Source organism: Buceros rhinoceros, unplaced genomic scaffold (genome assembly GCF_000710305.1).
Source record: "Buceros rhinoceros silvestris isolate BGI_N320 unplaced genomic scaffold, ASM71030v1 scaffold5730, whole genome shotgun sequence".
Lineage (NCBI taxonomy): Eukaryota > Metazoa > Chordata > Aves > Bucerotiformes > Bucerotidae > Buceros > Buceros rhinoceros.
The window spans coordinates 7,635-33,189 of NW_010388899.1; the positions used below are offsets into that span (position 1 = coordinate 7,635).

At 50.2% G+C, this 25,555-nt stretch overlaps 1 protein-coding gene across 1 annotated transcript in view; it reads right to left on the reverse strand.

Moving 5' to 3' along the window:
* Nucleotides 1-25,555, reverse strand: part of LOC104489726 (cystathionine beta-synthase-like) — a 35,841-nt gene that overhangs the window by 5,074 nt on the left and 5,212 nt on the right. The window contains exons 2-16 of the mRNA XM_010131926.1: nt 23,079-23,233; nt 19,939-20,045; nt 17,280-17,414; nt 15,796-15,875; nt 14,443-14,574; nt 13,217-13,286; nt 11,855-11,946; nt 10,627-10,752; nt 9,519-9,603; nt 7,861-7,966; nt 7,198-7,269; nt 5,845-5,979; nt 5,184-5,292; nt 4,339-4,423; nt 1,874-2,048 (exon numbers count right to left, since the gene is read on the reverse strand). Of these exons, the coding sequence (XP_010130228.1) occupies nt 1,874-2,048; nt 4,339-4,423; nt 5,184-5,292; nt 5,845-5,979; nt 7,198-7,269; nt 7,861-7,966; nt 9,519-9,603; nt 10,627-10,752; nt 11,855-11,946; nt 13,217-13,286; nt 14,443-14,574; nt 15,796-15,875; nt 17,280-17,414; nt 19,939-20,045; nt 23,079-23,233 (1,664 nt within the window). The remainder of the gene's footprint in view (nt 1-1,873; nt 2,049-4,338; nt 4,424-5,183; nt 5,293-5,844; nt 5,980-7,197; nt 7,270-7,860; nt 7,967-9,518; nt 9,604-10,626; nt 10,753-11,854; nt 11,947-13,216; nt 13,287-14,442; nt 14,575-15,795; nt 15,876-17,279; nt 17,415-19,938; nt 20,046-23,078; nt 23,234-25,555) is intronic.

A 25,555-nucleotide genomic window follows, 5' to 3' on the forward strand; every position in this document is an offset into this window, starting at 1 on the left:
TTCCTGCTGCAAAGCTCTCGTGTGCAACAACGCGGGCGTCCTAAAGCTCCCCTAATGCCCTGGGAGAGAAGACCTGCCCGGCAGGCAGGGTCTTCTTTGCATGTGCACTTAGAGGGTCTCTATCTGGGGCAGGGTGGCGGTGGTCTCCAGGCACGGGCAGGTCACCCCTTTCAAAGGGCCCATGTCTCTGGAGAAGCCCAAGGAGCAGCCACATGCCCAGCCTTAAAACTCATGAGGAGCCTGTGAGAGAAGAGCCATCCCACTGGGGTACTCGCATAGGAGTGGGGGGAGCAAAGGGGAGGGTCCCAGCTCCCCGTGAAAGAAAGGGAGCTCCCTTGCGAGGAGAGACATGCCCTCGGCTGCCAGGTGGAGGCAAATCCCCACTGCTGCTCTTCCAGCCAGGGCTGCTGCGCAGGAGGACGCGCTGCAGTTAGGGGCGTCTGGCACACCCTAGGCTTCAAACGGGTCTCGATTCAGACTCCGCTCCGGGCTTCATGGAGTTACAGGGCACTTCAAGACTTCTCCATTTGAGTTTGGAATACGTGCAGGGATGAATACCCTGCATAAACTTGCAGAAAATCTGATAGAGCTTGTGTCGCTCAGGAAACAAAAGACCACGGACACTCTTCCTAAATATAAATACTGTGGTGTGATATAATTTAAGAAAAGTCTTGTACAAACTAGATTAGATTGAAAGTATGGACTAGCCACTTAGCAGCAAGCCAAAATCAAGTTGTTTGTTGTCCCCTTGGAGCAGCTCCTGAGACATGTGGAAAGATCGCAAAGCTCTTTGTGTCTGTTGAGAGCAACTCCCCCAAACCAGGTTTTAATGGTGCATCGGTTTGGTCCCACAACCCTCACATCTCCTTTCATTTATGTTATTTGCAGCCATGGCAAATGGCTCTTCTAACCTACCTGGAGCATAATACTGACAACAAAATTAAGATCAGCCTCTCCTTCTCCTCTACCCCTCGATAGTGAGCTCTCAGGGTGCATACTCATGAGATCACTGTTACAGGACTTGTGGGTGAAGACATCCCCTCTCCCCGTTACTGTATCGCGAGACTGAGTCTTTGGGTTTGGTTCACTGTCCCCTCCCGCAGAACTGTGCACAAGACACCCAGTGCCACCAGCTCCCCTGGTGTCGGAAGGTGCTTTCCAGAGGTCAGCTGCCACTACAGGAATGATTGTTCCTCACCTGCCCAGCACATCGTCCTCCCTGCCCACCACACACAGCCCTCAGCTGTCCCTTTCTGTCCCTCCTCCCGTGCCTGTCCAACTCCCCACCTTCCGTGTACCAGAGTGACATGTCTCACCCGCTCCCCTCATCATTGCTCCTCTGGGACTCTGCCTCTCCCACTCAGTCCTGGGGAGGGGAGGAAGAAGTTGCTTCCTTGGCTCCCAAATGGAGCTGGGGATGAGAAGAAGGATCTCTGGGGGGTGCCTGCACAGCTTCCCATAAGGGGTAGAGAGGAATGCGAGGGTGCAGCCATGACTCGGCTTGCCTCCAGCCCTCGAAAGTGCTGGAGTTTCTCATGGTGGAGACAGTCTCCAGCCCTTGGTGGCACCAGAACAACTCTTGGCAGCTTCAACACCAGCAGTGCATACCTACTGCTAGCAAACACACCAAATCCCACACCTGCTAAAACCTGGGCAATATCAACCATCACCTTCCCATCCCTCCCCCCCATGTTACCTCTCCAGCCCTAGGTTGCTCCGTGTAACCAAACATGGCTATTAAACACAATTTCTTTAGTCATCTTCTCTTCAGTGATATTCTGGGTGGCATTCAGTGGACAAATGGTTATTTGTCTACTACAATTCTCACCTAGTCTTTTTGAGTAACTATCAGCTGGATTAGATCAGAAAGCACCCTCGGCTGGGTGGTTCAGGCTTGGGGAGTGCCGCTGGCTCTGCTAGAGGCGTGGAGGTGGGTGCAACCAAGCTGCTGTGCTCTTCATCATGCCTGCTGACAAAGGTGAGGAGATCCATCACTGTGACCACACCAAACACCATCTGCTTCATGAAGAAACTGCCATCTCCGTTGACTGCAAGCACAGAAAATCCCAACTTAGTGGGAAGAAAAAAAAAAAAAAGAAGAAAGGAGGAAGAAAAAACCCAAACCAAAATGCAGCTGTGCAGAGGCTGCTACTCATTTCTAAGCGAAAACCTTAATGGAGACAGCAGCTGTCTCTGCTCCGCCTCAACAGAAATGACTGATGCAGCCCGGGTTGGGTTTCTGGGATCATGACAGGGAGGTTTTAGCTGCAAATATTTCTCAACCCTATCTGAGAAATGTTTTCTTAAGTAAAAATAAAATTAGCCACCAGAGCCCAAACACAAGATAAAATGGAAGCTCCGAAAGTGTGGGAAGAAAGTAATAAATAAGGCGGTAACTATGACAACATTAAAACAGCAGCTCAGGAAAAGAAAACAGGTGATGTTTGGAAACCAGAGCAAGAGGCGCTGCATACAACTGCTGATACTTCTTGGTGGGTACCATTTAACTTGTGGATACCATTTAATTTATATTAAAAATGTGATACAAAATAGATTTTTGCTATTGTTATGACAATATAGCTGAGAAAGAAAATTCAGCCTAGCATTAGTTTTGGGGAGAGAACTAGAAAAGTGCATCAAAGGCAGTTTTGAGTGAGAGACTCTCATTTGCAATGTTTTGCGGAAACGTAGCTGGACTTGCAAGCGAGTTTTCGAGCAGATGGGGCTTGGGAGCAGCAGTCTACAGAGATGTAAGCAGAGGGGTTGGGATGTTCGTGCACGACGGGTTTTGGAGGCCCCGAGTTCAGCACCCAGCTTTTCGCTGACAGTCGGTGCAGTGCAATATTGCGTGCTGCTCACCGTAGAAATGCTTTGGATGTTCAACGTGTAATCCCATAAAATCGGTGCAATTACGTAATTACACCCCTCAGCTCTAATTTGGGCCTTCTGACTTTTTCACATTGCTAACGTCTTTAAGGAAACAACGCCCTCAAAATAAGGCCAAATTTGTACTTCCAGAAGTTTGTAAGAGAGAGGTGTGTTAGCTCAGATTTGCAGAACAGCACCTCCCACCATACCTGTTGTGGTCAGGGGAGCAACGAGGTGTGATCCCTGCTGCCATCGGGGTGTCAGCAAGCCTCGTGCTGATGTGGTCCTACTGCCCATGACCCTCCTAAGCCAGTTTGCTTCACCGGGGAGGGGGTGGCTGTACAGTGGTCTGAGAATAAACCAAAGCTGCTTGTACGGCTGCTTTGTTGGACTAGTCTAATGGTGCTCACAATTCGCAAAGCACCCCGATACCCAGCCATGGTCCAGGTAAGGCTCGTACACAAATGCCCTTGGCTGCACGTATCCGTGTGCCTTGTGCCTCCTGAATCCTGACTCATGTGCCCCTGACACAGGGTTTGCTCACGGTCCAACACATTTGTTTTCAGTTTACCCTGGACCTCCAGAGTGGGTGTCTGATAGCACCCAGCATGCAAGGTCTCTCAGCGTATCAATTTACCCAGACCCCTTGGGGCACACAGGCATAAGGACATCTCTTGGCTGCATCTCCAGGGTCAACAAATGGGAGCAGGGGTGTTCAGAGAAGAAGGAACAGCCTCTGGGCATGCACAGCAGAAGATTCTAAAGCACTGGGATGCAGACTGTGCAGCATGTTCCCTTGTACTTACATGCCGGAATTCCACCTAAGGGTTATCTAATGTGCCCAAATGCTCCTTGGGATATTAAGTCTACGATGGTTTTTAACTTCCCTTTTGTTTCTTCTGCTGCCCACAATCAGCAAGGCAGTGATTGGAATTCAAGGTCAAGAGACTGACTGAACAAGTACTAGAGGCCTGAGCCTACAGCCGTGCAGCAAAGATGCTGCACCGCAAGGTGCTACCTACAGTCCTCCACCTGGTGGAGGTGACCAGATTAAATCCTATAATGAATACCTTCCCACCCCCAAAAGTGAGTTTCCAAGGAAACCATGACATGAGGGGAGGGATTGGAGCTGATCAGTGTTGCAGCGTTATCCTTCCAGGGGAGAACAACACAGCTCCCATGGCCCGATCTGGGAAGTGCTCCCGCAGGACACACCCCCAGTAGTCTGCTGGTCCCAGACTACTGTGGTTAAGGCTTCCTCCCTTTCCTCTCTCCGTGGGGTGTCAGGAAAGGAAATGGTTGGTAGGTGTCCTGCGGCTTTGCAGAGCCACAGAAATCCTTCCTGCAAGGGCTCAGGTGCTATGCATGTGACGCAGCTGCTCTGATTCTTGCCAGGCTCAATTTGACAATTTCCCTCTCCTCTCTCAAACACTCGTGCAAAGCCTGTACCGTGCTTCCGCAGATACCTACACTGCATTTGCTCATGTACAACGACAGAAAAGCGGTCGTTCTCCAGAATGCAGGAAAGCCTCCCGAGGGTGTCCTCCAGGCCAATCTACATGGGGCAAAAAGAGACATTTTATGTTTCACTTCACATTTAAAGGACAGTGGTGTAGAGCCTCTCTGTGTGAGTCCTCTCTCTGTAGCCGTGCGTGGGCCGGGTGGCACCCGGCTGGACCAGGATCAGATGCACCTCACCGATCTGCACTGTTTTGGGGAGACAAGACTGGATGCAGGCAACCTGCACACCCGGCTTTGCTGCGGCTGAAATGCAGTGCTCCCTCCCTGCCAGCCCAAGGGCTCTCCTAGCATGAGGTGATGGCTCCAGCTCTGCTAACACACCATCCGCTTATCTCAGTACACCTCTGGACCACTGCTGGCCATCCAAGCCAGGCATCCCTGCCCTGCACACCCACAGGACCTGCTCTGTGTCCTGTCAGAGTCCATGCCTGTTGGCCCAGCCCTGCTGAGCCCTGGCCGTGGATGGGCTCTGCTTTCAGAGGGTGCTGATCCCCTAGCTGCACAAAATCCTCCGACAATGTAGGGCTGGGGGTGGAAACTCATGCGCTTTGCTCCTGGTGTGAAATCTCCCGTGCCTGAATGCCACAGGCTCAGCAGTGCTTTTGCAGGTTCCTGTCTTTACTCTCATCTTTGTCTTGCCTCCATCACTCTTCCCACCCCTCTCTACACTCACATCTCTGTCTTTTCATTGACCTTTTCTCCCAACTCCTCTCACATCTCAGGGTGGTGGTGCACCTCCCCCCTTCTCCCCATCCCTGGACAGCAGCTGACACAAGCCACAGCTTTAGCAGTACCTTTGAGAACTGGGTGTAGATGACCTTCGTAATGGGGTCCGAGAACTGTGCGTTACCAGCCAGCACAGAGGTGAGGGTGTTGCTGAGGGTCACCATTCCCAGAATAAGTCTGTGAGGGAACAGAGAGTTTTTCAAAAGGGCAGACGTGAGGTAGGGCACATGTTTTGTGTAGTGGCTGAACTGCTCTCCTTGAAGTCATCATTAAATTGCTGCTGCCGTCAGTAGGAGGCACCAGCTTTCTCCTCATGTGAGCAGGACAAGAAGAGACTTGTCCTCACCAAGCTGTTGGTTTAACAGTAGTTAAAGTCTGCTATTGCAGCCCAAGACCTAGCAGCCGGGAGAAGGAAAACTTGTGGGCTCTCCAGCTGCTTATTTTTGCGGGTTTCCCAGCCAGCCCTCATCTCTCCTCTGGCATCCCCTGGCCTGTGCACTGATCCAGTCTCTGCTGAGTCTGGTGGGTGCTGGATTCGGCTTTGACTTTAACTGGGAGTTTTCTTGATGAATCTTCACAAGGAGGCAGACGATATTTTTAAAATATGCATCACAGAATCCAATGCAAAAGCCCCATCACTGGATCAGTAAATGAGACTCTCCCTTTAGTTTCATAATGGCTGCTTTTCCTATGTGAATGGCCGTCCCTGTAACGAGTAAAAATAGTTACCCTGATTCAGCAACAACAGGAGCTTGGTCATATCCCTTCTCCTGGAGGATCTCAATTGCCTTTTGACAACTGACTTCTGGGAGAAGAATGAGAGGGGCTGAGAGATTCAGTTTCTGCACCTTCATGTTCCACCACCTGTTGAAAGACAAATGGTAGCACCAAGCTGTTACTCAGTGCTCCGTTGCTGCAGGCTTTGCTAAAGGAGGCAAGGCCACTGTAGATGAGACCAACCACGCACAGGTGTTCTGCCTGCCTGCAAAGCTCATACCTCTCCGATCCCCAAAGCAGTGATGCTACAAGTCCACTATGGCCAGGTCTTATTGAAGCCAACATTTCCCTGTGCCTGATGATCCTACGACTCCAGAGGCAGGGCTGAGGCCAGCAGTTGGCAAGGTGTTGGCCTGTCCTGAATCCGAGAAAGCTAACGAGAGCTTCCCTTCAAGCTCACGAGTAGGGAGGTCTACCAGTTTTTCTTCTTCAGTTTGCATCCTTGGTCCTCAAAATGCAGCATTTGCAGCTCCTTCAGGAGAGAGCCTGGCAGAGATGCTCGTGTGATTTATGAAGGACAAGCTACTGTTGTTTGCTGGGGGCCACAGGCAACTGCCAACTCATCTCAGCCCTTTGTCCTTGCAGCACAGGCAGGGTGATGCTAGAGGCTGGAAGGCCAAAAGCAATTCTAACCAGGCATGAGAGGCCCTGGAAATGTATTGTTTTAGGAAATATTTTGCAATAACCTTTGGTTATAGTAATTCAGGGGAGCAGGCGTCATCAATAATACCTGCTGTCTTTAAAGTGAGACTAGGTGGTTTCTGGCATTTGCCCAGCCACATGTCAACCGGCATCAGCATTTTGTCTGTGATTCCCTGCCTTAAGGGGACTCTTCCCCTATAGTGCACAAGAGACACCCGAGTTGGTCATCTTTCCTGGCCTGCAGCTCTGGAAAGTGAAAACTTACTGTTCCCTGCCTGAAAAGACCTCCAGAGCTCCCTGAAAGGGCGCTTGCTACAGCCCTTCTGCCCAATGTTTCTCTGAACATCAGCTGTGGAGCTAGATGTCCACCTCAGCCATTCCGCCTGGCAGGGTTTAGGTGGCCTGGACAATGACTACCACGTGTGAATAGATCAGTAACTTCGGGACAGAAACGGCTTCTTTATAGACTTTAATTGGAGAACTGGGATACCTAACCGCTCCAAAGAGAGGAGCTGACATTACAGCCTCCCCAGAGGGATCTGGATTTAACTGTTTTCTTTTTTATAAACACTAAAAGATAATACTTTCCTTTGAAGATAATAATTTCCAGTCTCAGAAAACTGATTCCTTTAGCACAGTTTACACCAGCGGAAGTTGTCTTACCAAGGCTTGTGCTCCTGGACGTCATTTAGGAAACCGTTTTTTATCATCCACTTATCATTCAAAAATTTGGACCTAGAAATCACCAACAAAGAGTGAGTCTGTGAGCCTTCCAGAAGAAGTCGTGCTTTGATTCACGCACTAGACTGCAGCACTGCCCTGGGGCCCCCATGATTTTTGCAGCTGGCTGCTCTTAGCCCCTTTTAAGGTCAGCTAGAGCTGAGGGTGCTCAGTAACTCTTGGAAGCACGCCAGCTATTTGCCTTCCTAACTTTAGGCATGCAAGTTCAAAAACTGTAGCTTGTCTGATTCCTGCTCCGTGCAGTAAGTCAGTGACAAGAGGATATAAACCCTAAGTGTCCCAACACCCAGCCCCTGGTGCTTGACGTGGGAGTATGTTATTACTCCCTGTTGTTTTTCTATTTTTTTTTCCCCCTGTGAACTGCTCAAGGGAGAATCCCAGCTCTGGGCTCACTCTGGGTGCCATGCTGTTAGAGTTATTCGAGTGGTTCTCTGGCAACCCACACCACCTGGGCTCAGCAGTGCTAAGCTCATGTCACCCAAGGGTCCCATGGCTCCAGCTCAGGCCGTATGCAGAGAGTGGGGGAGAAGGCTGTGGAGCTCCCGCCCCACCACTGGAAAGCAGGCAAGGAAGTGAGAAACTCACATGTAGTTCCTGACGGAGTCAGGCAGGATGACAACGCAGCGCTGATCTTCCTTCAGGTCCTTAGCAGCCCGCACGGCGACAGACATGGCACTGCCTGAGCTGCCACCTGGACAGGTACCAAGAAGAGAGAGAGAAGCATCAGGGCTGCTTGGGGTGTAGGGCCACAGTGCCGGTGCGTCGAGTGCAGCACTGTCACAGCTAGTGTACAGAGGAACCCGGGAAAAGCGGTAGCAGAGGAGACACCTTGTACACCAAGGCAGATCAAGACGCTGGGAGTGGGAGGATAATTGGCCCCGTAGTTTTGTAGGGTTTAGGGTCAGGAAGAGGTAGGGACTGAAGGGACGTGTTCATACGGTTGCTCTTGGCAATGAACTGCTGAAGTCACTTTTTGAACTTCATAATCCACTTCTTGTGGTGACTGCCGCCCACAACACACTCCTTCGGCTGAGGAGAAGACCATACCAAATCTAGAGCTTCTGGCTGACACATTTGGCAATCAAATATTGGCTTTAAACGCATTGCAAAGACTGAAAAAGCCACAAACATTACATTCATGCTTGGAATACCAGGCCAGCGTGATGGGAAGACTTAAACGTTCCCTGTGCCTGTGTGCACGCATGTGGTTTGCTGCACGTAGAGAAAGCAGATCCCTGCTTTACAGAGGCAATTCTTCCACCAGTAGTTGGAGTACTGAAAGTCAAACACATTCCACTATCTGTGTGCCAATTACACACTGCATTCAAGGCAGCACGTATTTTACAGCAGGTTAATTAGTGCTGGGTCACATTTTTCAAACAAATGAGGAAAGGCCCTGAAAAATGCAGTTCAGAGAACATGAAGCTATTTACAAATTATAGTTGAGTTCAGCAAATGGTTTCTGTTGAAACACAGTGACTCTGCAGGCTAGGTTAAATCAACATTTCAGCGTTTCATTACAAATGGCCTGATCTTTTTCAAAACTCCCTGGATGTGAGTGCTCAGGACTTTCATCAGCTGTAACCACAAGCCTACTGGTCCTGGATGCAGACCTATAGCTATCTGCTTGGCGACAGGGAGGGCTGGAAAAACACCGATGCTCTGTAGAAGGCTCTGAGGGTACAGGCAGGGCTTGTCTGAGGGCACCTGTTCATTTTGAAAAGCTGGTGGGATCACTTACGGCTTGTTGGCACAGAGGGAAATTCTCAGTAAGAACATCTTATACTTTCTTTACTTTCAAACTTTCCTGATCTAAACTTGGCACCACTAGTGTGGCAACCATTCAACGACAGAGAGCGCAGCCTCACAGAGCTGTTCGCAGAGCGACAGTTTTAGCCCACCCGTCCTGTCCAAGTCCCATTAATCCTCTTTTCAGCCCGTGTAACACTACACCACACAGCACTACGCCTGAAGATCCAGTTCCATGTGCAAAAGTGCTCCGGTAAGAGGAGAGTTTTTGCTTCTATAATTACCGTGGCCAATGAGCCAGATCCCAGACCACAGCCTCGCGGCCACCCCTCTGAAGTCTACAATGACCTACGCACCAGCCGAGGGCTTGGCCATTCAGCCCTGTTAACCTAGCAGACACAGAACGCAGAGAGCACCTACCCCAAAGGGTTTTGGTCCCCGAAGGATGAGGTTTAGAAAGTTAAAGAAAAACAACTGTTGCCATTGGTGCTTACCGCACAACAATCCCTCCTCTCTGATCAGTCTGCGAGACATGAGGAATGAGTCTCTGTCATTGCATTTATACCACTGATCAACCACCTGAAGAGAAAGCAAGAAGGTTGTACCTTGGCACTGTTTTTTCAGGCTGTCCCAACCCTCTGAGGCACGTTGTGGTGCTGATACCTACAACATCTGGCCGCTTTGAGCTGCTTTCTCACACTAGTTGAAAACATAATTGTCAGGGCATCCTTCAACTAGAGCGTGTGTCCTCGTTTGCAGGCACCCACTCTAGCCTTTCCAGCCAGCATCCTTTCCTCAGAGAGTCAGGGATGTCTGACATGTCCAGAGGCAGGATGCAGAAGAGAGACTGCCGTTCCTGATACCCCAGGCTAGGCTACACTAATGGTCAAGATTTTGCCAGGCAAAATCAGATCCAACTACAGAAAGAGTTTTGGGTTATCGCAGATCACAGCTCTAAAGCTGTGCACCGACAGCAGAGGTGTGAGGTGTAATTAACGCAACATCTGTAAGTAGAAAGAATGTGGAGTCTGAGGCTCTGGGGAACCTTTCCAAAAACAAGGCTGGGGAGACACAGGCAGCGTGAGTTAGGGCTTTAAAGCTCTGTGCCTGGTGGTGACTGATACACCAAGAAGAAATTTGACAAGAAGCAGGATGAGGTTCGTAATCATTGTCTTACACGGCTTGGATCTTGTCTTCCAGCCCATAAACAGTGCAAGGTTTCTGCTGTGATGCCTGCGACAGTGAATGCCAGCAGGATGAAAAGCAGCCTCCGCATTGACCTCTTGTGTGATCGTAGTAAGAGTCACGCTCTGACCATTGGTGAGGCTAAGATGAGGAGGCTGGTACTGTGGCATATTCCTCATTTGTCCCTGTATTTCCCTTCTCCTTGTAGGAGGGTTTTAATCAGATTTTTTCAGATAAATGCTTTAGCGCTGGCACCCCAAGCCCCCCACAATAGTTTGTTGTGCACTGGGAATGTACACAAGTAGCCTTAGGGCTAGGTCACAGTCAGGTGCCAGAGCTGGCTACCTCCGAACTTGGGAGCAGGCTGGATGCAAAGCCAAAGACCTCCGTCTGATCTCTCATTGCACAGCTACTTACTGATCTGTCAAGGACAGTAGGGATAAAGTCATGCCCAATGCCTTCCACTTCACTGGGGGTGGCGTTTGCCGTGTTCATCTCACTGGGCAGAGCTACAATGGAGCCATCAGGATCTACACCAATGATCTTAGAGGGAAGGAGGAAGGAAGTTTTATTAAACTACAAAAGGAGTTTAGAGAAATATTCAGACACACAACTCAAAGGAAAACTTATCAGCAACATTTTCCTTCTGATGATATGCATTAATATTCCTATCCACTGGCAGCATTAAAACTTTCCGGGATAAAAGGGTGCTGTTTCCCACAGTCTTTTAAAATAGATCCTAAGTAGTGTTCAGCTGCTGCAGGAGTGACTGGCTGCTTAAAATGTTATTACTCACAAGGCGTTTGTCATTACCCCTTTGGCAGAGCCTGCTGCTTCCTTAGAACAGCGTGAATGCTCCTTAATCTGCTCCAGAGCAAAGCCAGCTGGATAGCTCGAACCTGTGGAAACCCATGGCTACAGACATCCTTCCTGGGTCTAGCTGTGCAGGCCGATGGTGGCATTTCCCTGGTCGTTTATAGCTTTACAGCTGGGTTGATGTCACCTCCTGCAGCACCCATCTCAAGAAGGGATAGTGACGCTGCTCCACACACAGCATCAAACCATCAGTGAGGTAAATTCATGCCCAGGTTCTGGGTGGCCGGGTTGACACCACCTCAGTTTGCCTCTGGTGGAAAAGGAATCGCTCATATGCTGGCTCTGAAGGAGAGGCAAGCTGCTGTCAAGCCTGCAGTCTGCCTTGAAAAGCCAGCTCTGCAGAGTGAGCATCTATGACTGGTGTCAACCACAAAGCACAGAGGCTTTTGCAACAGCAGACGAGAAGCACTTGCACAGTCTGTGCTCTGTGCAGAGCTGCCAGAACAGAAACTTCAGCAAGTGGGTTAACCAGGAGCAGTGATGGTGTCAGCTGGCCAGCCACTTCTGCAGTGCGTGTCTGGCAGTGTCCTGCAAAGGGTGGGATTAGTAATGGGACTGCGGAGCCTTTGACTTCCAAGGCACGCGGATCTAGATCAAGATGAGTGTTAACAAACTCCAACAAATGCCAAGCTCTCAAAGAAAAAACAAATAGGCGGAGACAACAACTGGTAGCTTGGGTGAGTGATGAGGTTAGGCTTGATCAAAAGGAGAGGCAGGAAAACCCGGGGGGCCTGCAGATCCCAGCAGGCAGCCCAGCCTTCCAGCTTACCTTGCACTCCGGGCACTTCTCCTTCATCTTCCTGGCGACACCAGTGATGGTGCCTCCTGTGCCAGACCCAATCACCACCATGTGGACCTTGCCTGCAGGTCAGGGAAGAGAAAGGCTTGCAGGAACATAGCACGGCCTCCAGCAGGGTATGCCCTTTATTCAGGGCCCTGTGCAGAGCCAGTGACTCCTGGCTGCTAGAAGCCGGTGTGCAGAAAGGATAGACAGAGGTCATGCTAGAGGCCAAAGCGTGGTGCTGTGGAGAAGCTCAGATGAGCTTGCAGGATCTGAGCACAGCTGATCCTGCCTCAGCACAGAGGATTGGAGGGGACCTGCAGATCTCCCACAGGTCTCCATGATTTCTGCATCTTTGGCATCTACTGGCTTGAGGGAGAGGGAGTATCATCTCGGCGCTTCCAGCACTTCCAAAGCACGTCGCATCGAAGCACAGCACAGACGTGAATAGTAGCACGTATCAATAATGGGCACAAATTTTCAGCTAGTGTTAGTGGAGAGGTGGCAGAGTCCTGCCTCGGCACCCGTGTCGGTTAGATGTAGCCCCACTGGTATCAGCAGAATTATACTGATTTAGGACTGGTAGGAGCAGGTTTAAGAGTCAGGCCTTCAGAGGCTTGTGCTGTAACTGCCTTGAGAAAAGGGGACTTGTAATTCACTGCTGGCAGCCAGTAGAAGGAAATCTAAATGTTGTAGCGTAGGGAAGGCTGCAGCTTTCTGGTTCCTGTTGCTACTTGACTACTTTATTGTTATAACAACTGCTCTCCAGTTAAAACCCTTGAGTCTTGTTTACATTTTGCAGAGCTCCCTGTAATGGCAATAAATTTCGCCTCTATCTGAACAGACTTGGACTGGGACAGTCCTTCATCCTCCCCAGCTGTCACATCAAGCGTCATTAGTCTGTGAAGTTCCAGCCTATTTTGATTTGCAAGTGAGTGTGCTGGATCAGATGCAGCCTGCCATGCCCTGGTGGATTTATATTCCCCAGTGAGGGCTCTCGGGCTGCCCTGCGTTCCCAGATGACAGATTGCAGCCATGTTATAGCCACCAAGGGATGGGGTGTTTCTCCCTGGATACAGCTGGAATCTGTGAAGCCTCTGGTCTCCTCCCTCAAGCTTTTGAAATGGGAGGCCGTAACGGGGAAGCCCTGCAGGCTCAGCTGTATCTGGAGCAGGTTATGAGAAGCTGCTACACTCCGCGTGTCAGCATCGTGAAGGGTGCCTTTACCTACAGAGTCCCTTTTGAACATTTATTGACCTAAATGTCTAGACATGGCATAAAATAAGCCTCTCAAAGGATTACAGCCCTCTGCACATCCTCAACATACAACATCAACAGCGCAGACAGTACCTTCACACTGCTCCAGGATCTCCTCGGCCGTGGTGTCGTAATGAGCCAGGGGGTTGCTTGGATTGCGGTACTGTTCATTTCAACAGAGAACAGCATGAGTGCCTGTGTGAAGGGTGGGTCAAATACCGACCTAGCAATAGCTCCTGACAAGCTTTACCCAAGCATGCAGCTGCCCCTCCTCCCCTTGGCAAGGGGTGGACAGCAACCTGCCTAGGCCAGGTCCCAGGTATTCCTCCTGATTGTCACTTCGGAACACATTTCCAAGGACGCTTAGGACCTGTCCATGCTGGAAGATGAAATGTGCCCACAAACATTCACTCTCAGGCACTTGGTGCCCGTTCGCTACGGGGATGTTGCAGCTGCCCCATAGGCTGTGTTGCCAGGTTTTGCGGGATCTGGTGGTTTTGTTAAAGCCCTAGCTGCCAGAGAGAAAAGAGCTTCTCGGTATTTCAGCTACTGCTTAGATGGATAGGGGTACTGCGTGGCTGTGTTTTCAACTTCAACAGAAAAGGTTAAAATTCTTCTGAGAAGCTCGGGAAACAAAACATTCCTCCTTAAATGCCATATTAGAAAACCATTTTCAAGTACCACATAGATGCCTGTTTTTAAGAGCTGCTTTGTCATTTGGTGGTATCAGTGGTTGGCAGTGCAGCAAGTTCAGTGGCTGGGAACTGTGGGCCAGCCATATTCAGACACTGAACTCCCTTTTTCTTAGAAGGAAGGAGTTTCCCTGACTTCTCTGCACTACAGGGGTTTCCTGCTCACTATAGCAGGGTCAGAGGACAGGCCAGAGGGAAAAGTCCCCCCCTGTACAAGACCCAGTGCTGCAGGAAACACTGGCCTGAATCATCAGTGTTTGCCCTTTACAGCACGAGGCGTATTTCTGAGGCAGAACAGAGGCTGCTAGCCAGGCATTAAGAGATTTTTTTTTCCAGGTCAAAGTTAAAACTGAAGCAATTTGAGGAGTTTTTCAGTTGTGCCAGAAAACACAGCCTCACCCACATCCAGGCTTTGGCAGAAGTATTACAGGTTTGAAAGCATCCCTTATTTTGTTTCTGCCACCGCATGCTTTACAGAGGAACGATTAAGTTTCAAGTGCCATAAAACACTGACAAAAAAATCTGCCTCCATTGCCAGTTTGAACGAAGCTCCCAACCACAGGCACACTTGGAGCACACACTATAAACCACGTTTGGAAAGAACGTCAGTAGAGGAACAGCGTTTACCTGGTCCAGGATGTGAGAGTTTGGGATTTCATTTTTCAGATTCCAGGCAACACGAATGTTAGACTTGGGGTCATCAAAGCGGGTGCACGGGGTCCTCACAATTTCAGCACCCAGTGCCTTAAGAATATCGACCTTTGGGAGAGAAGAGAGTAGACATAGCACCACCAGGCCCAGGTAATCTGAACCTGCAGGCTTATGGCAATGTCACATGCCAGAGGAGCTTTGCGCTCAGGAGACGTTCAGCAATTGAAGCTACGATGCCTGATTCTTGGCTATACTATATCTGACATCCTCCTTGCACCCAGGGTCTCCTGCCTGAAGCTGGCACGCAGATTTAAGACTGGTCTTGTGCCCCATCCTACTCAGAGGGCAAGCTGGGGACTTGGCAGATGTAGGTATCACTGTACTGCTCGTTGGTGCCTGGGGAAAGGGGCAGAAGAAACTAGGGGAGAGCGCAGCATCTCCTACGTGCTGTGGTCTGAGCCCCTGCATGCAAGGGGGAGGTCTTAAAGCCGTTTGAGCCAAGTCACTAAGTGCAGGAAAGGAGCAAACTATAGATCAGACCCAGGGTGTTAATCCACTGGGAGATGCAGCTGTTGGGAGGAGAGGGTGTCAAAAAAGTAGGGTGGATGAGTGTCAGGGCACCTGGAGATGAAGCCCACAGCAACTAGAGGTGACATACGATCCAGACTGAGCTTAAGTGAGATTTAGGTTGAAGTGAGGGTAGCACTTTGGAGAAGGTCTCAATTTTGAGCCAAGTCAGGGTCCAAGTCTGGCTTTGCTGGCATGAGTTCATCTGAGCAGATTGGGAGATTTTTAGCTCCCCAAGGCAGCGATTTCTGCCATCACTGGGATGGTGGTATTACCTGATCATCAGCTCTTGTGCAAGTGACTTGACTTCCACCATCTCAAGAAAGCAGCTCAGACAACCATAAGTGTCTCTAGGTCAAAGAAAACTGAAAAGACACAGAGTGACCAAGAGACACGTTAGATGTCAGAGGGGAAATGAGCAGGACTGGCAGTTGAGCACCTGCTTGCCTCTCCTCCACTCCAGCCGGCCCTTGCAGACAGCAGATACTGCTCCATTTCTCTGCAGCAGCCATGTACCATTTTTGGCTAACGTGTGCCCCCAGTTGCACTGCTGGCTAGATAATAGGCCTGGCCATCACAGTGCGCTTTTTTTTCATCAGGAGGAATTCTTCTGAATAAATACAATGCTACGTTAGTGTGTGTGTGTCAAGGCTCATTACCCTTTAAAGGGGAGGGCACTTCACCTCTAGAAATGGAGAGGCAGAGAGAGACAGGGAAGGAGATGTTCCCCGGCTGCGGGGTATTACCGTACAGAGCTCTGACCTTCTCCATGCTCATATTCTCTGGCAAGACAATGATGCAGCGGTAACCTTTCACTGCAGCTACCAGTGCCAGCCCGATTCCTAGGTGGTGGGGAAGAAAGGGAATCGATTGACAACAGCATTTGGCAAGGCTGACCAATGTGCATTGCTTCTAAGTTCTTCTTTCCCACCAGTGAACACGACCTAGAAATGTGCACCAACAAGCCACGGGTGAGGACATCCCCCGTGAGCCTCTTGGGAGGTGCCAGGAAGGATGGTGCACAAACAGGTGGGCCAAGCCGCAGCATCCCTCTTGGTTTCAGGAGTCTATTAGGATGGCACAGAGCGAATGGCAGGTCTGGAGGGTGCTTTGATCGCCTCACGAGGCTCAGGCCTCTTCCTTTGTTGCACGAAACACAGGAGAGAGGTGATTTTGCTTCAGAAGTGCCTTCCCCCTCAAACAGTCCCAGCTGGGGGTCGAACACACACGAAGCTGCACATGCCACCCAGTGGTGAGCAGGCAAAGGGGACCTCTGCTCCAATTCCACTGAATGTGATGGATGGAGCCAGCTGCTCCCCAGCTTAGAGGGGGAAGGTGAGACGGGAGCAACATGTCCCTGCAAGAGGCTGTAGGGAGCACAGTGCCACCCCAGCTGCTCCAGGTGGGCAGGGAGACTGCACAGCCACCTAGGAACCAGCCCCAGGGACACATAGGTTCCCTCACCCCTGTGTCTGGGGAGTATCTGGGAAAAACTGGGCTGGCTTTGGGGCACCTGCAGCAAATAGGCCAGTAAGGAGCAAATTCCTAGAGAGGTGCCCCATTCTGCATGGGTGGTGAGGAGATGGGGAGCACAGTGAGAGACATGGCCTCAGCTCTGTCCATTGTGCCTCAATGACCTCCACTGTGCCTTCTCTCAGGAAACCATCTATGAACACATGTCCCTGGTGTTGGGGACAAGGTGCAGGGAGCAGCTAAGGGCCACAGAAACTTGCACCAACTGTTTTGTGCAAGCTGCAAGGGGAGGCTCCTCTTTTGTGTCCCCTTGTCTTGTACCCCATCATAATCGAATGCCCAAGCAGGATGATAGTGACAAGGAAAGGAACTAGATGATTTATCTTCCAGCCCACCAGGGAAACCTTTTCTGAGAACCCCTGAATATTCAAGAGCTTCCCAGCCTGAAAACACCTTGCTCCGGGGTTGCTCTGGCTGCTCCAGATCTCAAGGCTGTCTGCCTTGCTGCAAGGTAACCTGGCGGGCATGCCTGCGTAGGCATGGAACCCTTGCAGGCTCTCAGGAATTTCAGCCATGAGGCACCTCAGCACCCCAGGATGCCCATAGCCACCTGACGGGGAGCCAAGGGGAAGACAGAGCCAGAGCTGTGGGGCCCCAGGATGTCCTTGTAACTGCAAGTGCAAGAGCTCCTTGAATTTTTGCCCTTCCTCAGCCCCTCAGAAATTCCACCCTACGCAGCACCCTAGTGGAGGGAGTATCCCTGCCTTTCCCACCTGTGTTTCCTGAAGTGGGTTCAATCAGTGTGTCTCCTGGTTTTATAATCCCAGCTCTCTCTGCATCTTCCACCATCCTCAGGCCAATGCGGTCCTTCACACTGCCCCCTGCATTGAAGTACTCGCATTTTGCCACTGGAAATGAAAAGTTAGGCTCCATCAGGAACACGCCGCAGCCAGAAACACAAGCTCCCTTCTCCCTCAGCTCTCACTGCAGTCATTTGAAGTCGTCAGAAAGGCCCATTCCTCCCCTGTGGGATGGTCCTTCTCTTAGGGGAGTGCGTCCACCATCTGCTTACAGGGTGCCACAGCTTATCATGGGACCACCCACAAGTGTAGCTGCCCACAAGTCCATCTTTGCCCCATATCTCCTCTACCTGCAGCACCCTGAAGGCAGCGAGCAGGCCTGGTAAGTCCAGGATGGGTTTAAAATCACCTGGACATACCCACAAGTGTACCTGCCCACAAGTCCATCTTTGCCCCATATCTCCTCTACCTGCAGCACCCTGAAGGCAGCGAGCAGGCCTGGTAAGTCCAGGATGGGTTTAAAATCACCTGGACATACAGTGATTGCTAGGTGGAAGGTCCCACACCGGTACAATACACCTTACTGCCCTGCCTCGTGGAGTTTTCTCTGAGCAAGGCACTGTCAGGGATAATAGCAAGGCCTCACAGTCTTTCCTGGGGTATGGCAGTCATTAATAAATATCTAAAAAGGTGTCCATCTTTAGGGACAATCCATAGTCCTGAATGGGGTGTCGTATAGATAAACAAACCATAGAAAGGGCATTTTCAAGTGTCAGCCAAAACTGTGCTTTCTTCGATGAACTACCAAAATCCAAGCAATGGAGACTTTCCACGGCTCGCTCTTCTCCTGATCAGACCCTCCCTGCCACCAGTGCTCGGTGAAGGACTCCCCGCACCAAGGTTTTGATGAGCATCTACATCTGAACTGATGGTTCTGAGCTCTGTTTCACGGACAACAGGGAGAAATGCACAGTTTCAAGGGTCATTCAATTCATCCTAGCAGACAGCTACACCAGACTAACAAATCAACCTTATACCTGAGCAGCCAGAGCAACGAGGTGGGGGGGGAAAATCTTGTGCTCATCATTACATTTTAATGCAGAACTGCCAAAATGTCAGCTACCTAGAGATCTCTGGAGGCACAGAGATTGCAAGGTAATCGTGTCCAACCATACCCCTTTCCTTGACACAGCACTGCTGCAAGCATTCTTATATTTACTTGGTAAGAGGCTCTGTGCTGCCCTGCCGCTCAGAGAGGACCGTGCAGCTGCTCTGACTGTCCTGCTCTCCTTCCTCTCCTGCACCAGGGGAGGGAGACACCCTCCCATCAGACAGGGTCTCCCGGGCTTCCCCGCTGCTGTTTCCACCAAATTCTCCCTCTCCCTAGGCGCTTTTCCCAGCAAGGCATCCTCCAAGGGACAGACTGCTTCAGCGGTGGACCGGACATCGCAGACCTGTCCTCCCACCTCCGCTCTGTGGTGCCCTACTGTCGCCCGAGGCCTCGTTCTGGGAAGTGAGAGGCAGTACAACATGAAGGTTGCAGGGTTAGAGGTCTGCGGAGCCGAGACACTGAGGAGGGATCTAGTCAGAGAGCACAGCACGCTCTGTGCAGCATGGAGGTTGGGCACTAGGCAGATTCCCTGCTGCCAGGGACCACAGGCTCCAGCTGTGCCCTTTTATTGAGTGAGAGCAGTCACCAAGTCTCCTTCCTACCCAGCTACGTACTCATGAATCTTACTGCCTGAATCTTCCTGACCTCCTGCCCAGTTTGGCTCAAATTAATTAAATAAGGTTTAAAGTCATAGGAAAGGAGACTGTAAAGTCCATATACACGGACACAGCCTCATCCTATCATCCTTATTTCTGTAGGGGAGCGCGTTAAAAACAACCCTTGCATGAGATGGCACCAGTGCAACACAAACAACTTCCTGGGGGAGGACTTGGGTGGAAAACCTGGCCCCGCAGCCAGCACCTCCTCCTGGCTTTGAGCACCAGGGCCTGGCATACGCGTTGCTGATAAACCAGCCCTCCGCAGCCCTCACCGCTCTGCCCAGCTCTGCATTTCGGGAAGGTCCCCAAGGGAAGCTGTTGCTGCCCACACAACAGCGACGCAGTAGATGGCAGTGTCACAGCAGAACAGTGTGCTCCCTGTGTGGGAGCTCTGCCTGGCAGCCAGCGTCCGTGCTGGCGTGCATCCCCTGCAGCCCAAGCTGGACAAACTGAGGCAAAAGCTCCACTGTGCCCGTTTACTTATCCCAGCACCATTGGTCGGTCTCTGCTGTGCATAGTGTGCCATCCTGGGTGCCACAGCATCCCTGCCTGTTGCCATGATGTCATCCATCCATCCCCAGACGCAGCCCAGCTCTGTTCTGAGCTTATGCTTCAGTTATCCAGGAGGAGATCTGCCTCCACTGCCAGTAACCCCCTGCTCACTGTACCGTGAAACCATCCTGTTTGGCCTGGCAAAGGACTGTAGAGGAACCTAATTAGCGAGAGTACTCAACACATGCCACACTGGGCTCTCCTTATCTGTACTTGCTCTCCACAGAGCCTCTTCTGAAGCCACCTTCCAGCACCACCCCTCACCCTCATCTCACAGCATGGAAAAACCTGGTGGAAAGGGGACACTCACGGAGCTCACACTTGAGCCCATAGGACTTCCCAATCTTATTGATTTGGACCATTGGGGTGTAGCCAATCTTCTTCAGGATGTTGGGCAAGATCTTTGTTTCTTCTGGCCTGAAATAATGCATTAAAAAAAGAAGAAAAAACAAAAAGAAATATGTCAAATCAAAATAACATGAAGGCTTCAGCAACTTTTACCAACTTTAACAGTGCCACCAAGAGACACCCCAACTGCCAGAGAAGAGGTCCCCATTGGCAATTAACAGCAACAGGAGCTAGTTACGGTTTTCCATCACTCTTACAATGACTTAAATTTTTTGCATAAAAGACAGGGTAATTAATTCTCAGGGCTGTTCTGAAATGTCTTGTTCTGTGAGGCCCTGGGCCAGGCCTGTAACTAAGTGAAGTGAGGAGAGCTGACAAGCCTCAGGATTTTACGTGGTAGGTGAGAAAGCCAGAAGGTTGTGCAGAATAAAAGGCTCCTCCTCATTCCTCCATCCTACTCAGCACCACCTCTGCTTGTCACATTTCAGCTGGGCCAACTGTTTCTTGCCTGGTCAGGACTCCCAGACTTCCAAGGACAGCTCCAAGCCTCAGACGACTCTGGAGGCTTCTTTGCAAATAACTAAACCGAGCTCTTGGATCAGTGCAATCTAGCCTCCTGGTTTTGCTAGTCTCTGTCAGAAGCAGCAGCCAAGAACCACGTCACAGCTGTTGAAACCAGCACAAAAAAGACTCGTTCGCCCAGCACACAATGGAACACACCTTGCCGTGCAGCCAGGGAGCTGATGTCCTTGAACTTTTTAAGAGACAGAGGGAAAATAATCACGAGAGCTGTATTTATTTGGGCCGCAGATGTATTGCCCCAGTTGATAGCCAGCCCATCTGAGGGGGGTAAGAAAGCCCCACTCCCTCACTGCTCAGCTCTCCTTTATTATCATCCTTTGAACCTTGAACCCAAGTTATCCTTGTCTGCAAACACAGCCAGGCAGATGGCTGTCTGCTGACAGAAAGTCCATATGGTACAGGGATGACGTGCTGATTTACTTAAAGACACACACCTCCCTCCAGGTTTTGCAAGCATGATACAAACACTTCTGGCTTTGCAAGAGCGCAGGGCTCTTGATTTAGTGCAGGTCTTTACTACTAAAAGTAGCCAGCCTCCTTTCATCTAAAGCCCAGAACTGATGGAGAATTACACACATGCCGTTACCTCTCCCTTCGTGGAAAGCGTTACTGCTCACGTTGCAACCTCCGTTGAGTGCTGGTAAATGTGAGGCAGTAACTCAATAAATGTGATTCCCCCTCAGCTGCAGCTGTTTTCTAAAAGCCACCAAAATGCTCAGGGATTTCAGTGGGTTTGAGCCGTGGCATAAGGAGACTCTAGCTTCTTCTCAATGAGGTTAGAGGGTCAGAATTGGCTCAAGGGATATCAGAACTAATCTACCTTTGTATATCTCTGGAAAATTTTGAATAATTAATATTCTCAATTAAAATAACGTCTTGTTTTCTCCCTCTGCCCCCATCCTCTGCTTCTGCCCTCAAAACTCTATCAGGTTTTACATAGGAATCTCAGAAAGTCCAGAGATTTTTGCTACATCGGCTGCCAACAGTGGTTTACCTAGAGCAGAAAAACCAAACAACCCCCTCCACATTCAGCTGCGAAGTAAAACCAACAGTGTGACATGTGACACTCAGTTTTCTTCACATCTATACAGTGGGTTATGTTTCAGTCCCCGCCCCAGTGTCACTGCATGGGCTCCCTCAGCCAGAGCCCATCCCCGGGAGGGTGCTCAATCTCCTGGCTTGGGAGTGGGATGGGTGCTGGCACCAGTCCTGCCTTGTGGCACCCTGATGCTAAACTGCTACAGACCAAGAATGTTATCCTGCTTAGCATGATAACTGAGGAAAAAAAAACCAGTTTGACTGAAAAGCCCTGACCCTATCCTCAGGCGCTAGCTGCAGGGATTGCTCTGGGTGAGTGCCTGGATGCACGTTTACTGGATCAGCTCCGAGGCTGTGAGCCCACTCCTCCATCCTTTCAGGGACAAACCCAGAAGCTGTTTTGGGCTTCTCACATGCCAGTGACTCTTCTCTGCCTGTGTCCTGCCTGGCATGTGGTATGAAGCTTCCCCAGCCAGCTGCCTGCTGGCAGGCATCCACACAGAGCAGTGCTGCACCTCCCAAGGGCTCCAGTTTCTCATATGCTAGAGCTGAATTCCTGATTTACATCTTTGGCACAGCCAGAGATGTGTCCACAGTTCCCCTGACATTTATAGGACAGCCTTATCTTTAATAGCTTGTCTGGGTCTGGTTTGTCGGGCCATTAAAGCACCTCTCACCTTGTTTAGTCTGAGCACTTTGATAGCCTTACCTCACACTGAGAGAAACCCTCTGCTGTGAGGACATGAGCCACTTACAGCAATCACTTCGCTGCACTCTTGGGTCACTTACACAGAGTGGGCAACCTCTGCATGGACCATTTTCTGCTTATTCAAAAGCCCAGGCTCTGACAATGTGTTTTCATTAAGGTGTCTTAGCAAAGAGTTTCTAGTACTTAGAAATCGCGCACACAGCCTTAGACTGTTCAAACGAACAAGAGTAGCTGAGCCGCGGCCCTTTGAGACTGATGACAGCATGACTGTTACTGTCTTTGTGGTACAATGGGATGGGTGCAACAGCTTTGGGGTGTATGTGTGCATTATGCTACAGCCAGAAGAGCCATTACTGCTCCTCCTTGAGTGCCTTGCAATCGGGAGTGCCTTCAGTTCTTCTTGGAGTCCGCCTTGCAGAAACGTACAAGTTCCTGGTTGAAATCTACTTCTAAAATATGTTCGTCTTAATTATCCTAAAATGAGATGCCGCAAACTAGCAGACACTTTCCAGTGCGTGTTGGAAAACACGCTGCTGATTCTCCAGCCAGCCACATCTTTCTGCAAGATTAAAGGGAGAGAGAAAGTTCTTCCTGGAGCAGAGATACTAGGTGGGTTTTGCCTTCTGGAAAACAGGCCAAAATAAACCACGTAATATATTGCCAAACTACTGACTTATGGTCATGATCATCCTAGTGTAACAATAGTATTTCATCTTCAAAAAAGATAACGACCTGTCTGCAGTCTGAAATAACCAGCAGAAAGAACTACTTACAAGGGCATGCGGGAGTGTGGAGACTTGGTGGCAGGAGCTGTAGCTGTCCATGTGCACCGGCTGGGAAGGTTGGGAAGAATCCATGTGCCGTTGGCTTTGCTTTCCTGACTTCCCACACACCCCCCTTTCACGAGCAGGCCTGCCTTCGTCTGCTCCTGTGTTGTGGAAATAAAGACCCACAGTCACCTGGGAGGAAAAGCAGGCAGGTAGGTGCCTGAGTAATGATTTTCAAAGGCAAGAAATGACATTTGGGTATGAAGGCAGAGCGGTTGGCCTGCATGGGGCATCCCTACTAGCATCTCAAAAACTCAGTTCTCCAGATGCATAGAACTGCTCTTTTGGAGTGATATACTAGTCCACGTACATGGTAAACCATCATCTGACCACCACCTCCAGCAGAACCTTCCCTTGCTCTAATGTACATTGAGGCATGGCCTCCATTAGAAAATTTGGTGCTCTGTGTTTAATTATTTGGTCAAGAGCAGCATTTTTCACCCCAGCAGTGAAGAAACTGCAGCTAAGTCAACCCAGCAGTAACGTACGGTGACAGTGGGCCTCACATGGCCAGAGGACATCTCTACTCTGGCATCCAAGGGCATCAAAAGTGAAGAGATAACCGATAGAAACGAAATGTAAGGGAAGGCAGGCGATGGGGTACAGAACATGTTCCACAGAAAAAGAGCTTAAATAAAGCTCTTTTTATTCATCAGACTGGGAATGAGGCAGGTGGTGAAAGCAGACTGTACATCCTGGGAGATCTGGAAAAGGTGACTCAGACACTTTTTAGTTTCTCAGAATCAAATAAGGCAAAATGCAATTACAAGGAACAACTATAGGAGAAAGGCAGGTAAAAGTGGAATGAGAAAAGAGTTAAACAAGTTTGCAAAGGTCAAGTTGATCAGTGCCTTTTGAACTCCCTGGCCCTAATGGTACCCACGCTCTGGGAACACCGTAATTTGCTGTGCTGGCTTGTCTGTATTGCTGGTACCTATACACAGAATACACATACACAGAGCTTTGGTGTGGCCCCCTCTGCAATTCAGCCGCCGGTTTTGTGCTAAGGAAACCAGCCACGTGGAGAGAAGACACATGATTTTGGTAATCAGAAGTTTCTTCTCTGGCTTGTTCACAGAATGAATTTGCCCTGGTTGAGCCTTTGTTGGATAAAGGCACCACACACCTCAGTAGGACCATTGCTGGAGACTTGTGTCTTATTTCAATTGATGATGAAAAAGCTGCTTGTTGCAGCATAGCCTGCCCTATCGTCCCACACCCCTGCAGTGGTGCGTTTTGGAAGCAGAGCAAATGTAAGCGCTTGTTAACTTTACTGTAGTACAAATTCTCGAGGGCGTGGTGATGGACATTCCTTCTACATTGAATGTAAGCGCTAGTTAACTTTACTGTAGCACAAATTCTTGAGGGCGTGGTGATGGACATTCCTTCTACATTTTACTTCAGATTGAGAACAAAGACGTAATTTTGAAATCTGATAGAACCCAACCAGTGACACAGAAAAAGAAGTGTTCCCTTTCCAAACACAGAGGACAGCTTGCAGAAGGACCACACCTGCTACGCAAAGAAAAAGGTATAGAGGAAACCCACTCCAGCTACTGCCTGTCCTCTAGGAAGGGAATTCAGGCCTCTGACAAGAGGACGCTAGAGCAAACATGCCGCACGGACAGCGGAGGCCAATGGACGTGCAGAGCATCATCTTCATACCAGATCATCATAAAGCCACTGCCCCACCCCTCCTGGACACCCGCGCTGCCTGCAGTGACTGCAAAGCCCAGCTGACTCACGACGGCCGGGCACGCGCTTATGGCTGGGTCCTGATTATCCAATTGATTTATGGCGTGTCATGCAAGTTCAAGGGCAGCCTTAATTACCATTTCTGCCATCCTCCTTCTGCCCTCTTGCTTGCTTCACCCACTTGGCAGGGGCTTCTTTGAAGCAGCGTAGCAGGACTACCTGAGGTAGGTGCCGTGCTTTCCTGGTGATGGAAATTTCCCCACTGGCTGGGAAGATGAGGCTGCGGTTCACTGCCTGCGTGTGGGATTGTCCCTGAAACAGAAATGAACCACACCGTTATTCTAGCCATAGCAGACAGCTGAAATGGTCCATGATGTGCAGCCAAGCTCTCTTCTCAGCCAGAGATGCTCAGGCATCTGGAGGGTGCTGGCCCCACAGCTGAAGCTTGAAGCAGGACAGCAGGCAGGGGACATCAGGCTGCCTCGAAGTCAGACATTGAGACACATTTTCTCCTCTGCAGAAGCTGACGCAGCCCCACAAAGCTGTGAGAGATGTTGAGAGTGAAGGATGGTCATGCCAAAATGGCTCAGACCTTGCAGCCAGGCTGATGAAAACTCTCCTGGCAGGCAAACTTTGCCTCCCAGTGCTCTTCCCCACCTCCACCAAACCTGTTGCTTCTTGTGAGGGATTAAGGGGTGGGGGGGGGAAGTTCATTCCCTTGCAAGGCA